Source organism: Diuraphis noxia, unplaced genomic scaffold (assembly GCF_037042655.1).
Source record: "Diuraphis noxia isolate RWA-SAM2 unplaced genomic scaffold, SU_Dnox_SAM2 contig0001, whole genome shotgun sequence".
NCBI classification, from domain to species: domain Eukaryota; kingdom Metazoa; phylum Arthropoda; class Insecta; order Hemiptera; family Aphididae; genus Diuraphis; species Diuraphis noxia.
This window is the reverse complement of record NW_028301711.1, coordinates 94,309,706-94,325,458: the sequence shown is the minus strand read 5'-3', so window position 1 is coordinate 94,325,458 and position 15,753 is coordinate 94,309,706. Positions and strand designations below refer to the sequence as shown.

Below are 15,753 nucleotides of genomic sequence, written 5' to 3'. Positions count from 1 at the left end.
ACACATAAAAAATATATTTATATATATTTTTTAATTATATAGATAAAATTTCATGAGATTAATTATTAATATATATTTTAAAAATCAGTAAAATTTACTTTATATATATATAATTAATAGTACACAACAATATAATAGATATACCTCTGCTTTTAAAACACAATCGTATTTTGGTTTGAAAGAGTTCAGTAGATCCTTAAGGATTAATAAACTACAAAGCACATTCTCTTCATTATCAGTTTCAACAACTTGTGTGCACAACTTAAATATGCTGTGAAAATGAATTTTTGATTGTTCGTGTTTAGGAAGAACTCTATTAATTATTTGAAGTATCAACTTTCTTAATTTCTGTAAAATTTACAATACAAATATTAGTTTAAAAAAAAAATCTAAAAATTATATTAATAAATATATAATTTGATGGGAAAAGTGATACTCGCATGTGTTGTCTGTGTCTTACAAGTGCGTAACACACATTTAGCTCCGTTAGTCTAAAATTTAGAGTGAATTTATTTCTTACCTAATTTAATAATATGATTATTATCTAGTTACTCATTGGCTTTTAACATATTTTTATTTTAACTCGAGTTATTAGTATTTAAAGATGATAAAAAGCCTAAGAGATAATAAGAATAATAATACTAGATAATAATCTTACCTTTAAATTTTATAAAAGGTTAATTCACTATGAATTCTTAATTAACCTACTTAAACATGATCTGATAGCATAACATTTTCTATGCTACACACTTTTTAGATGGAGACAACACATGTGGGTTGTTCATGTCCTCTTGATAAATATATTTTTCTTCTATTAAATGATACTTACAAATAAATCATTATCTGGGCTAAAAACTGGTTCAGTTGAGTTAAACAGCTTAATTAAAACAATAAGCATATTATCAAAGTAAATTTTGGTTCGGCAACATTCCTGAAATTCAAATTTAAAAGAATAGTTATTAATTATACTATTTGAGAATTATAATATGGTTTTTTAAAGTAGAATTCAAATTACCTCCATAGTATCAGAAATTTTACGTACAAGCTGCAGTTTGACCTTAACATTCACAGCAGCATTTAATATCAGTGACAAATCCACTAGACCAGATGTCTTGGAGTGTACTATTTTACGAACTGGCTCCATGTCTTGGTGCTAACTAAAAAATCAAAGAAATGTTAAAATATAAGTTAATACATAGAAGTTTATCATTTTATTTAATTTAAGTAAAAAAAGATAACATTATAACATTTTTATTAATTATAATTTATAAAAAATATTAATACAAATAAAGGTACTTGTTTGTTATCGCCTCGCCAGTACACCGTATAAAATTTATCGCCCCTCCATAAATAAAAAAAAATATTTCAATGTATAATATTATGTTATTTTATTTTAATAGTGTTAAATATATAAATGTATAGTATAAAATTTAAATTCAAAAATGTATAAAATATAAAATATGTAGAAAAATGTAGAAAATATATTATGAATATATAGTTATAATGGAGGCCAGAATTCGGAAATATCTTTGAGGATAGTTTCAAATGCGTATTGTTTTCCGAGACGTGTTCTCCACATAAACTCTGCCAAATATGATTCTAGAAAATTTCTGTTAGTCCCACGACGATTTTTATTGCCCCATTTAGCAAAACCCCACAACCTCTCAATATGTTGGGTGTGAGCCCCTGTGTCCGGATCGACAAAATTATACGTGTGGTTTACAGTATTATGTTTGAATCCCACTTGTTGCAAATTATTGTAACGAACTAATCGAAAATTATCATAAAAATGATAAAATTTAGTTTTCTCATTTTCTAAAATATATCACAAACGATTAGCAATAGCGATAAATTGTATGCGATGTACTGGAGGGGCGATAACAAACAAGAGTGGCGGGGCAATAAATTTTATTCGGTGTATTGGCGGGGCGATAACAAACAAGTACCCAAATAAATAGATTAACAATTTACTAAAATGATAAATAATGTTAAAAGGTTGGTATATTATTAAAAATCCAATATTTATATACTGGATTATTGCCTACAATCACTAAAAAATAATAGCACACCTACTTTAATAATTTTGATAAAAATATTTACAATAGGTTCTACTCTTAAATTGATGTTAGCGTTGATATGAAATTAAATTGACAACCAAAACATTGTACTATATTTTATTATTTTATATCGAACTATGAAACAAAATATCTAACACTGTATAAAAAATCTTAAAACACATATTTTAAAGGTAAGTTCCTACTATAGATATAATTTTTATTAAACCTATTACCTAACCTTTTTATATTGATGTATGCCGAATAGTTTACAACCAGTGCATACCCAATATTACTACAGTTGATAATAGCGGTTGTACCAATGCTTACAATGGGTATACATCAAAATGTGCTTAAGAAAAAAGTCCTACACATATAATCTTAAATACCATAAATCTTGTATATCAGTAGGTAACTACTTTTTTAGACTTTAAACACTGTTTGACTTTTGGTTGCATGTAATAATCAAATGCCTATTATTTCTTTTATCTTAATTATCTAGTTTGTTGAGTTTTACCCTTATAGCCTTTACATCCAATATTGTTAATATAGATAGAGATATCTATGGTGATGGGTATGTTCATTATGTACATATCGTACATGGGTAACTGAACAGTTTTAATTTTTATCAGTATAGTTTGAAATTTTGTTAAGTTTGTTAGTCGTGAGCTCTTGAAGAAAAAAATTTCAAATTTGGTCATAATATCAAATACATAATTATTGAACTTTTTTCTAAATATATTATTTTAAACATTTTTATACATATACAATATAAGAATAATTTTAACGACAGTTAGTTATTAAACTGATAAGTCTTACTACTAGATAAACATTAAAATTATTGAATTTTTCATTTGAATCATTATGATAAATGATGTATATCTTTTTTGTATGAATAGTTTTGATTTTTTATAAAGGTAGGTAATGATACTAATTAAATAAATGGAACATAATAATTATGATTTATAATAATTTAATTTTTTTTAACAAATTATTTTGGATATTGTTATGTACATAATATACTCTGAACTTTTTAGGCATAGGACTTATCTACAGCAGACGTTTTATGCCTCAGACTTTTTGGTAGTAACCCATTATAAGCATTAGTTCAACCACTATTATCAACAGTAGCAATATTGGGTATGCACTGGTTGTAAACTATTTGTCATACATCAATATAAAAAGGTTAGGTTTAATGAAAAATTATAGCTACAAAATACTCACAAATATAAATGATACAAATGCAATAATATTGTGAAATAACATTTTATGAAACTTCATTGTTAGATCAGCAAGATCCACAAGTTTACCTTTCGTTTATAGTTCGTAATTGAAAATCGTGTAAGGCACAGTTTTGTGCTGTTGTTACGCCGAGGTCCGTCAACCGGACTTCATTTTTCATATGAAGAAGACAGCCTTGTGGAGAGTTCACCGTCTCGAATGTACGATAACCCCGTGGCCCATGAATTCCATCGATTTTCGAATCAAACGACTTCGATGGAAAAATTATTGTTGTTATTATTATTATTATTATTTATACAATATCGACATAATTTTTTAAAATCATTCCGTGAATAACAATGATAACGCCAATGCGGCTACGAGAAACGCGCGTACCATACTATCACCAGGACACCGGCAAGGCGGCAACCACGAAACGGCAACGACTGAACGACGTAGACTCGGTAGTCGGTAGTCGTTAGGTAACGAGTGAGTTTCAACTCTTCCAAGCGAAAGTGACAATCGAGTCGACAGTGTAGAACCATGGAACAATAATGTAGAATGTAGAATTGTACAAAATATGGGGAATTAACGCGTTATCATCATTGTTACGTCTTGTTATAGTATAGGTACATAGATAATAAAGAATTCTTTATTATCTATGAGTACAGAGTAGGTACCGATTTCTGGTCGTTCCAACCAACAGATCCTTTAAATAATAATTAATAAAACAAATTTAGTAGGCTTGGAAAATTTGTTTTAAATCCCTAATTCCTATGATATCACCGAAATTCTATTTTATTTAAGAGCCAAATGTTCAGTATTAATTGTCACATAACGTTAATAAAAAATGATAAGAACGATTAATTAAAAAGATTGTCTAATTAGTAATTTATTATTACTAATTTTGTTTTAGCCAGTGATGGATAATATATCTAGGATTTTGTTTTGTGGTTGTCCCATAGATAATAAAGAATATTATTATATTAATATATTATATATGGGTTGAAGGTTGAACCAACATTTTTCCAAACATTGAATAGGTATCTACATGTTTTTTAAGTCGATGATGAGATAATTTGTTGAGATTTTTTCTACTTTAAAGTATCTTCAGGCACAAAAATTAATTAAAGACAAATTATTTTGAAACCATTACATTAATTAAAGAGGTTCATACAAATATTAGATAAATTCATTTTTAAAAACTTCAAGAAAAAAAAACTCCTGAGCTATCTGGCTTTTAATATACTTCCTATACGGGTAATCAAATTTATATCATTCTGACACAGATGTATTCGTTAACTTTTTTTTATCAAAAATACAAAATTGGAGTTTTCTCATCTTTGCATGGACAATGAATTCTAGTTAGTGGTGAGGTTAAGTTTCACTGCTACAATCAGAATCTAGTTAAAACAAAGTTTTTATTTAATATTAATTTAGATTATGTTTTTGAATTAAGTATTTTTTGTGTTGTTTGATTAGATATGTTAAAGTTAGTTGGTAAATATGTTCATCAAATTTTTTGTCAATCTCATCAAGTTGGATGACAATTCTTCTGCAAGTCTACACTGTAGAGTATGCTTAATAACAAATTATGGTTAAATGATACACTACTACAGTATTTTATGTTATTTTAAAGTTCAAAATTATCTGGGTTTGATAGCATACCTAGATTGCATGTGTTGAATGAAAATAACTACTAGAATCCTTATTTTTAATTATTGGACTTACAATCCCATAAAACCTACCAAAATTTGTAATATTTAAATTAAATTTAAAAAAATGGGAAGTATAAAACAACCATTTTACAGTAAGGACCAATCATACCTCAACATGACAATACCTTCTCAATGATTAAGTCACTTTAATGTATATTATGTTCAAGTTAAATTTAAATTCAATGATAAATTGGGAGTGTGTAAGAAATCCAAAAATATTATGCCTTAATAGCATTTCAGTCAAAAACAGTTTTATTAAACTTGCCCAATTAATCATTAGTTGGTACATATTTCAGTAGACTATTTAACAGATAAATATTTTTGGCTAAAATGCAGTTCGAATAAAATATTTTTCACGTGAAATACTTATTTTCAAATAATTTAAATAAATACTTTTTTTTATTTATAATTCAATGTTACTAGAGTAGGCACAGTTAAATAAGAAAAAATATGAAAAAAAAATAACTCAAATTAACAGGAAAAAAATACAAATAATTTAATTAAATGGGCATATTACTTAATCTCGAAATACATAATTGGTCACATACCACTAAAATTTAATAATTATTAAGTACAATATTGAATAAAAATAATTTATTAAATACATATACTTATATAATAACATTAAATCATATAACTATTAATATTAATCATTATTAATATAATGCTAACCGCTAGGTAAGAACAACCATTTAGTCATAGTTTATAAAAAAATATTTGCAAGATAATTTATTTAAACACAAAATAAGGTACAGTAATTTAAGAAATAACACAAGTCTAATAACACATAATTTAGATAGTTTGTTTGAATATGTAAATAATGTAATATACAGAGTTAACAAAAAAAAATAACTAATAAAATTAATAAACTAAAAATTTAAAAAAAAAACCCATAGTATTATTTTTTTATGGTTATTGATAATAATACTATTTTTAATTTTTTTTTTTATTAATTGAATTAGAAAAAGGGATTAGAGCTTTCCATAAAATAAATAATGACAAATAATATAATATAATAACATAGTTGATAAATTACATTTGAAAATTCTTTTAGTTACATTCCATATATTATGTATTCAATAATAATAGTTAAAATTACATAGGTACATTACACTTTTTAAACATAAAAATAATATTTTGATGTACATTATTTAATTTTGTGCAATTTAAACATAACATACAGAGATTAAAAGTCAATTTTAATCGATAAACATTGTAAAAATAATGAACTATCCAAGTACTTTTAAAAGTGCATAAATCTATGTTTGTTTTGATATAAGTTCTTGTTCCCGTACCAACATTGATTCTTTCTGATGTTCTCTTTGTAATGCTTCTCTTTGTTTAGCCACACGCAACACATTAGCTCTTTTCTAAATTATAATAATAGTATATTATTACGTTCAAATAATATAAGGTTTTAATTTTAATTAACTACTTATTCATTTTATTAAAGTTCACAAACATCATTTCTCAATAATATTTAAAATATATAATAAAATTAAAAGCACTTGACAATTACCTTTATATTTTATTTATATTATGGAAGCATAGAAGTTCCATCCAAATTAAAATACATTTTTTTACAAAATTTGTTTGTTACCTAATTCTTAAATATAGCTTTGTACAAACAATCGTGATAATTAACACAAATCTTTTTTTTATTGTGCTTAAAAGTGAAATTAGGTTAAAATAGTATAATTGAAGTAAATATAACCTTATAAAACCATATTGAGTTTGTGCAACACATTTTAATATGTGATGAGATATTATCAATATTCATACGTAGAAGTCTGAACAAGATTTTTCCAAGTACAAAAATAGTTTAGTATTTATAATATACTTTATATAGATACTAAATGTTAACAAGTTTATATTATAATGCTTCAATTTGTACATATTCCACTTTTTTAAATGAAATAAACTAAAAAATAGAGGAAATGAATCACACATTTTTGTGAAATTGTATTATTAAATTGTAAAGGTATTGCAGATATGTGTAATAACAATTAAAATATTTTATAACAATCCACGCTCTACGGAATTACCACAAGATACAATTATTTGCTTAAATTCACCACGTGTATCACAATATTTCAGTTCTACAATTAAGAAAATTATGAACACCTTATAATAGCTTCTTTTGACATTAAAAATTATTATATCTAGACACTATCTTGTATAACAATGTAAAATTTGGTACAAGAAAAAACCTTTGTTAAGCTCATCCTTTCAAAAATTGTAAAGACGGTTCTAATATAACTTAAGTATACGAGTATACCTTTGATAATGGTTATATTGTTGGCTGAGAGAGCAGTAGTGAGGTAAAGATAATACTGATTACCATTACCTACTAATAATCTAACCTAACCTTAAGTTTATACCAAGAGTTAAAAATAGGATCTTTAATTGATTCCTTGCTGAGAAAGTGATGAACGATTAAGTAAGAAATGATAAAAATCACAGTAATGCCCACCAAAGTTGGGAAGGGAGCTGTAGTTGAGTCTCAATTTGAATGAATGGAGTAGTAAGAGATTGTACACAGTTCACAATTTTGTGTATTTGATTATGGCAGCGCTAATTTTAAATCATTTAAACAATGGTTAGGTAGAGATGATTGTAGATAATGTGTTTTTTTTTTCTAATAATAATAAGACTTACTTCTAATGTCATAGTTTTCTTGTGTAAAAACATGAGTTTTTTTTTTAATTCAACCAGCTGCCCATGGCAATGTTTAATGGATGAGAACTGAAAATTAATCAACCATATTATTAACTGAAGTAATAAATGCATAATATTATTATTTCACCATATTTTGAACTTCTGATTCATTTAATAAATTAGATAGTTCTTCATTTTCTTTGAGCATAGCATCGATAAGCGATTTTTGTTTGTCACTAAAACATAATTAACATTTTAATAATATAGCTTAAAATAGTAGTGAACATCGTACAAAACATAAGCTGTAGAATATATTTCTAAATTGTATAATATAGTTATTTATATTATTGATTTACCTATTAAAATAACAATATAAAATTACATCTATTACGCAGTTAAAAGTTAGATGAATATTATGTTATTTAACAGGTTTATTTAAAAACTGTTATTAAGAGGATGCAACACCCATATTTTTTGTCTCAGTCTTACGAACGCGTAATATAGCAAATTTTCGCTCAGTAGTTCATGTTTTACTCCATTAGATTAAAAATTAGAGTGAATAAACCTATTATGAAACTTGATGGTAAGCAAATTATCTGTGTTTTATTGGAAGTTTTTCTACGATAATTCAGATTTTAAGTGAATTATGCGCGTATAATAAATTGTAAAATAAAAATGCTCAGAACTCACTTAAAAACTGAATTATCATAAAAAATACAGATAGTGTTAATCAAGTTTCATAATAAATCTATTCACTCTAATTTTTAAGCTAACAAAGTAAAACGTGAAGTGCTGAGCAGGGCCGGTGAAAGCTATGGGCGCCAGCACGTAGGGGCTCCAAACTGAAAATTATTTTTATTTATTTATCTTTTAAAACGCATTAACAATCTATACAATTTGAAATATTCATTATCAAATGTCGTTTTAATTGAAGATGCATCTTCAATTGTCTCATATTAGTCATATTTGTAGAATATAAGAATAATATAACAGTGCATCGATACCGCTGGTTTTGATGTAAAAATAATACATGGAATTATGGAAGCATACCACCGCATTTGTGAAAAACCGTGGCGGTAAAACTCATTCGGACCTTACGGTGAAAATACCGCAGAATATACATAGTGTAAATCAAAAAGACACAATTGTCTGACACATACAATTATTTATTCAATTTATTGTTTTCGACGAGCTCTCGCTCCGTACGGTCTGCTGTGTAATGTCAAATACTCAAATGTATAAGCTAACAAGTAACTGCCAACCATAGGCTGCAAGCTGGGGCAGTTGCCCCCCTGGCTTTTTCAAAATATTTTTTTTAATTGAATGTTTTAAGATAAATGACTATATATACTATACAACAAATTTAAAGTATAAAATAAGTTGAAATATAATAAAATATAATACTACATTGTACACGAGTATAATAAAAAATGTTATTATTTTAATACACCTAGTAAAATTATAATATTTATCCTCAAATCCTAACATTGCCTCCCCTAGAAAAATTTCTGTGGGCGCCAACAGGTAATCAATATTCATATGATGATATATTTTGTTTAGTAAATTTGTACATAGTATTTTGGTTTCTTTTTTACAATAAATTCCGTTTTAATTAATAAGTAGTTAGTGAAACCAGAAACACCATATTCCTATATTATAGGTAGTGGTGGGCTGGTGGCGTGAAATAATATTATATTATTTGATTTGATATTTTATGTTAATGAATATACTTTGAATTTTGATAATTGATATTAATATATGATGATATATAATAATTAATATATGGCGCAACGGTCGATATAACGAGGTGAATCGCACATTCGCATATTTATTATTATGAAAATTAGTATTATTAACTTAACACGTTTTTCGGAGTATCTATAAATATGATAATATAAATTTAATATTATTTTCGTTGTATAATTTTATAAGTTAATAAAATAATATGTCTAACCTTATTACAATATTGTTATGATACAAAATACATGCTAATTTTATTTAACTTACTAAGAAACTTAATTTTAATACTACTCAAACTAGTCTTGGCGGGAAGGGGGGGGGGGGTGTTAAGGGCGCCAAAACATGGTTGCGCCCAGGGCGCTAAAACTTCTTGCGCCGGCCCTGGTGCTGAGCGTAAATTTACTATGTTACGCGTTTGTAAGACAGAGAAAACAAATAAGAGTGATGTACCCTCTTAATTATAATGTATTGGTTCAATATCACATTAATATATCACATTTTTACATAGCACTGTTTTTGATTTTATAACAAAATAATAAAAGACTTATGAATAATAATATTATAATGATTATATTAATCAGTTTAATGTTTTGTAAAGGTAGTTTGATAAAATATGTTAAAACAAACATTTTTTTTATTTACAAAATCAGTAAAATAAAAATCTGTTGATGAAACTATTACAATATAGACTATAGTGCACATCCATACATTATACCAACACTGTAGTAATATATTTTCAGATAATCAACAAAATATTTATTTGTTAATTGTTTATTATTAACATTGTTTTTTATTATTACATCAATACATACATATTAAACCAAAATAAAATATGGAAGTATAATGAAAACAACAACTTACCTAATTATTGTTTTAACTTAAAATATAAATTAATCAAACTTTCTACATAACTATAATATGAATTAACTAGATAGTGTTTAAATTAAAAAAGTGTTGGTATAACTTAGAAGTTAATATCAGCAATACAATATATATTATGCAATATTTTTATCTTAGGAATTATATTTATATGGTATTGGTTTGTTATATCCCTATCGACCCTATCTAGTCCTGTAAAAACTCAACCCCACCACACAGATTTGTTATCCTGCAGCCATCCATAATAATAAATATATTGTTTTAATAATATGACAGTTCTTGGAAAAAATGTACCATGACTGTAGGTTTCCAGCATATAATATAGAACGTTTAACCTAATATTAATATAAATATAAAAATAAAATTAAAAACCATTTTAAATGAATTTTATTCTATATTTTTTGGCATTTTATATTCCTTTTTTTTTTGCATTTTAAGTATTTTATTGCATTTTTAATGCATTTTTTAAGGTTTTTTAGTGCATTAAATTCACAGCCCTACTAATAATCAAACATCAAACAGTATAAGAATAACCACTGTAGATCTGAGTAGGGTTTGTAATTTTGTCACCAAGCTATTACTTGTTTAAATACTTGAGTAGGTACTTTGACTAAATATATTTAAAAATTGATAATTATCACTTAAATCTTATTTGTTATTAAAATCATTTTTTTATTTTCTTTTTTTGGAAGTTTTGAGATAAATTTCTCAAGCACCCGTGCAAGTATATAACGAACCAGTACCATTGAGATATTTAAGAGCATAAGTTACAAACATTAAAATAAGAAATTATAGTAGAGAGCAAAATGAAATAATAAACACTGTGATAACAGATTCATACCACAATCAAATTATCTCTTGAGTATTTTAAATAGGTACTTACACAACTTCTGTAATTTCAGTTTGAACATCTTTCAAATCTGGATTTATTTGATTTAAATAGGAATTGATTACTAATAATCCGGGCTTCGTTTCTAAACTAGTTAAAAAATAATAAGGTATATGTTTTAAATAAATAAAATAAAATATATACGTAATACTTCACAGTAAATTTTTCATAATTACTTCGATTCATTTACATTCCGACATTTATCATTAGGTATCACGTGTAAATCTTCCATTTTTATAGAAAATGAATAATTTGTAACACAAGAAAAACTGAAAGCCTAATATAAATTATATATTTCGTTAAAAAATATACATAGGAAAAATGGAATGTTTATTGTTTAATGATAATACTTATATCATATTAATCACTCAGATAATAATAATTGGTGATAAATGATAACTGATAAAACGATAACCATAAACTGTATGTTCAGTTGCCTATACATGACTTAGGTATATACTATATAGTGAAGTTGTCCAAAATGTATAAAATAATTATATTTACAATTATAATATTAAAAATCAAGATAAATATTGAGGACGGTTATCTTAAATAATTTTGGTACCAAATCTCAAAGTTAAAAAATGTATTATTAGTTCATAATTGTTTTAAATAAATACATTTAAGATTTAAATAATTAAAATCTCCATAGTGCATATGTAAAGTGACCATATATTTTTTTAATCAAAATGGGACAATAAAAAATCATAATTTTTGTTATGAACAAATATTAGATTCTGAGCGGAGTGATGAATGTCTTGATTTTACCATGATGTGTGTGTTTTTGTGTGTCTATTATCACGTTTTGGGGCAGTAAAAGTGCTTCGATTTTTGACTTCAGTACCTTATTCGATCATAAAGTGAATCTAGTTGGTACTTGGGGGTCAAAAGTGAAAAATTCTTAATACTTTTCTAAATAATCGAGAAAAACAAACTAAAAATTAAGGGAAAAATGGGAAATTTTACGCACACTCATTTTTCGACAAAATCGATTTTGGTTTTTGATGTAACTTTAAAACAAATGACCATAAATACATGAAATTTTCACCAAATGTTTATATAAGTATATTCTATCCACCATGCAATTTTCGATTTAAGTTGAACTATTCATAGGCATTTGAAATTTTCGATCATTATTAGTTTTTTTTTTTTTAAATTAATATTGATAAAAATTTATTTGTTTGGCAGAAAAGCTTGAAAATTTAATACAATGCTTCTAACAACTTGTAACAATAGCAGTTAAAAAATATTAAAAATACGTAGGCACGATTTTTTTTATAAGCATTTAAAGTTCAAATTTTGACTAAATACGTTAAAAATTACGGCAATGTTCAAATTATCTTAGATAGAAATTCATAAAAGTTTTTCTTTTTAATTCTAAGATTTGAAAATTTAATACAAGGCTCCTAACATATTTTTACAATAGCAGTTGCAAAATAAAAGGAATACATAGTCATAATTTTTTTTTAAGCATTCAAAGTTTGAGTTTTGACAACATATTATGTAAAAATCACGAAAATTCACAAATTATTTTAAGCTAGAAATTCATAAAAAATTTACTTTTTAAATCTAAGATTTGAAAATGTAATACAAGATTCCTTACAAGTTTGTCAATCTTTATCACAAATAAAAAGTCCACCGGAAATTCAAATTACATTTTTATGAGCATTTGAAATTTAAATTTTTACAACATTGGATTTTCAGTGGATTTCACATTTAGTGATTTTCTTATTTTGTTGTAACTCTAAAAGTCTAAAACAAATGACCGCAGATACTTGAAATTTTCACTGAATGTTTATATAGGCATTTTCTATATTTGATAAAATTTTCAAAATATTTAGATTTGTTTTGAGCTGTTTACTGACATTTTAATTTTTCAACTTTTCTAGTTTTTTTTTCTATAAATATCGATAAAACTTTATTTGTTCGGTAGAAAAGCTTGAAAATTTAATACAAGGCTTCTAACACATTTTAACAGTAGCAGTTGAAAAATAAAATTAATTCATGGTCACAATTTTTTTTTACAAGGATTAGAAAATTTGAATTTTGACAACATACGTAAAAATCACGAAAATTCATAAATTATTTTATGCTAGAACTTCATATAAAAATTTCTTTTTAAATCTTAGATTTGAAAATTTTTGATAATCTATAATATATCCTAGACAGATAAACCGTTTCCGCTCAGAATCGTTTTTCGTATACAATGATATAATATCATTGGATTCAAATTTAATTCCATCCATTACAGCAGTAGTTCTCAACCTTTTTTGATTCATGTCACCTTTAGCCACTAGAATCAAACACTGCGTCACACTAACATCAAAATAATAAACAATCTTAGCTGTATATTTATTACTAGGTACACGTGTTTATCGGACCAAAAGATTAAATATAAATAATACAAACTATTATAAAGATACGAACTTTGAGGTATGTTATGTACATGCCAGTGGTGGTATAGGTGTATAATATATTTATTATAAGAAATTATATGACTGTTTTCGGAAAAATTAATTTTTTAAATTTTTTTTATTTTCTTGTTAAAATTCTGCGTCATCCCTAAGCTAGGTCCATGTCACCCCGGTTGAGAACTACTGCATTACAGTAACCCACTTTTGTAACCTACTATACAGCATGCAGAGCGACATCCACGACTTACCCGCTTTTTTGTTGTTTATATTACCATTATATGTATAATATTGGTTAATATGGGAGTTCAGAAAAAAACAAAATTATAGTTATTTTTATTAGACATTTTTTAAATAGTATAATATTGTTTACCTCTCTCCCCGTCACGCCACCAGAAAATAAATAAATATATTGTAACCCGTGATATTGTCACTCGCCACTGCAAATACTATAAATTATGTTAATAGTGTTTGAATGTTTTGATTCCTGAAAATCCATAGTTGACACCAGATCAGACTCAAACCATCAGATAGGTACATATCAATATTTTATGCTGCTATAACAGGTATTGGCTATATTTACGGGTAGATACAGCCTCTCAGTCGTAGGCCATAAGTCCAAATGGATTTAATAATATTAGCAAATCTATACAAAAATTATAAAATCGTTATCAACGTATAGATATGCTTAAGTCTGTGAATTGTTTTTAATTTAATATTTATGATATTCGGATGCTTCTATTATAAAATAGTTATAATCGTATTTTACAAGTTTATCATAGGATATTTCCAGAAATAGTAAACAGAAGTTATTAAAAAGTATATAGTAAGGTAAGACTTAAATATTAATTATATTCAAAATATATTTTATAATTAGTTGGGTACCTATTTGATAATTTTATATGGATATTTTTTCAAACTAAATATTGTTTTGAATTTTGCAAAAATTGTAGTTGTATCACGCAATTGAACATTTTCAATATGAACACCTGCAGATTTGGACAACTTGACCTCTGTTAGCTATTTATACTACTTTTTTTTAGAAGACAAAAATGTGTTTCTTCAAGTTTGATGAATTCTTACCAAATATATATTTAGTATACATCATTCTAGTTTGCACTTACTACTATTTTTAATAATATAGTCACTTAAAAAACATTTTAAGACCATGCATTTTTCATTTTAATTTCTTCGGGTAGGTATTTATTTATTAAACTTTAAACTTTAAAAAATTATAAAATAAAGTAAATTAACACGATATTATAAATTTATAATAACAAGGTAGGTAAGTGTATGTCTCTAACTAAATATATAGTTCCTAAATCCATAGACATAATTTAATTAACTACTAGCTATTATGATCCACGAACATGTTGTATTTTTGTCGGTATCGCCACAGATGCGGTCACTATTTTTTTTTTTTTTTACACGTATGAACTGGTTTTACAATACTGATAATATAATAATAATAAAGTTAAACCTATACTATATTAAAAATCAAACTTTCCTTCTTTTACATTATTTTTATATACAAATTATTGGTACAAAGTTATCGATGTCAATGCGAAATAGAATAATATCCAAAGATATTTGGAATTGCTTCCAAAAAAGACACAGGACAAATAATATCGTTGAAGGTTGGAACAGCAGATTAAATAAACAATTTAATAGACCTCGACCAACTTTTTTAGCTCTTTACAAATCTCTTAAATTAGAAGCTCAGCATGGAGAATTATTGTTTGATCGACAATTTTTAAACTTGGAAGGAAAAAAACGGAAAAAGTATTACATTGCACTTGAGACTTGACAGAAGAATTGAAAAAAAAAACATTAAAATCGTATGAAGAGAACATAGACTTAAAAAAATGTCTAACAATTCTTTCTAAAAAACTAAATACGCCCCTGCTTTTCAGATTAAGTTTTTTTTAAGGTTTCCCTTAATATTTAATATACATAATTATATAGTTATATATTTGTGATATTCTTTTCTCGAAAATTGAATTTTAGTTTGTACTTAATATGATTAATTTATTATTTGTTACAATAAATTATATATATAATATATATAATATACATATATATATATAATATATATAATATACATATATATATATATATATATATATATATATTTATTTATTTATTTATTTATTTATTTATTTAACTTAATTATCTATATATTT

At 25.4% G+C, this 15,753-nt stretch overlaps 2 protein-coding genes across 4 annotated transcripts in view; both read right to left on the bottom strand.

The window, feature by feature from the left end:
- The window catches only part of LOC107164346 (transformation/transcription domain-associated protein-like), a 42,494-nt gene extending 38,767 nt beyond the window's left edge, over positions 1 to 3,727 (bottom strand). The window contains exons 1-4 of the mRNA XM_089214936.1: positions 3,365 to 3,727; positions 1,016 to 1,157; positions 830 to 931; positions 145 to 348 (exon numbers count right to left, since the gene is read on the bottom strand). Of these exons, the coding sequence (XP_089071062.1) occupies positions 145 to 348; positions 830 to 931; positions 1,016 to 1,144 (435 nt within the window). The 5' untranslated portion in view covers positions 1,145 to 1,157; positions 3,365 to 3,727. The remainder of the gene's footprint in view (positions 1 to 144; positions 349 to 829; positions 932 to 1,015; positions 1,158 to 3,364) is intronic.
- Positions 3,728 to 5,464: 1,737 nt separating this feature from the next.
- Positions 5,465 to 11,495, bottom strand: LOC107164347 (biogenesis of lysosome-related organelles complex 1 subunit 6-like). Of its 3 annotated transcripts, none has more exons than XM_089217169.1 (5): positions 11,336 to 11,495; positions 11,154 to 11,249; positions 7,800 to 7,887; positions 7,652 to 7,738; positions 5,465 to 6,363 (listed from the first exon to the last, which is right to left on the bottom strand). In XM_089217169.1, exons 1-5 carry the CDS (start codon positions 11,389 to 11,391, stop codon positions 6,253 to 6,255), a joined length of 438 nt encoding a protein of 145 aa, XP_089073295.1. In that variant the 5' UTR covers positions 11,392 to 11,495; the 3' UTR covers positions 5,465 to 6,252. The 3 variants fall into 3 exon arrangements, with proteins under 3 accessions (XP_089073295.1, XP_089073297.1, XP_089073296.1); XM_089217171.1 differs by having other exon boundaries at positions 11,154 to 11,244; positions 11,336 to 11,479; XM_089217170.1 differs by having other exon boundaries at positions 11,311 to 11,476.
- Between the last annotated feature and the right edge of the window lie 4,258 nt (positions 11,496 to 15,753).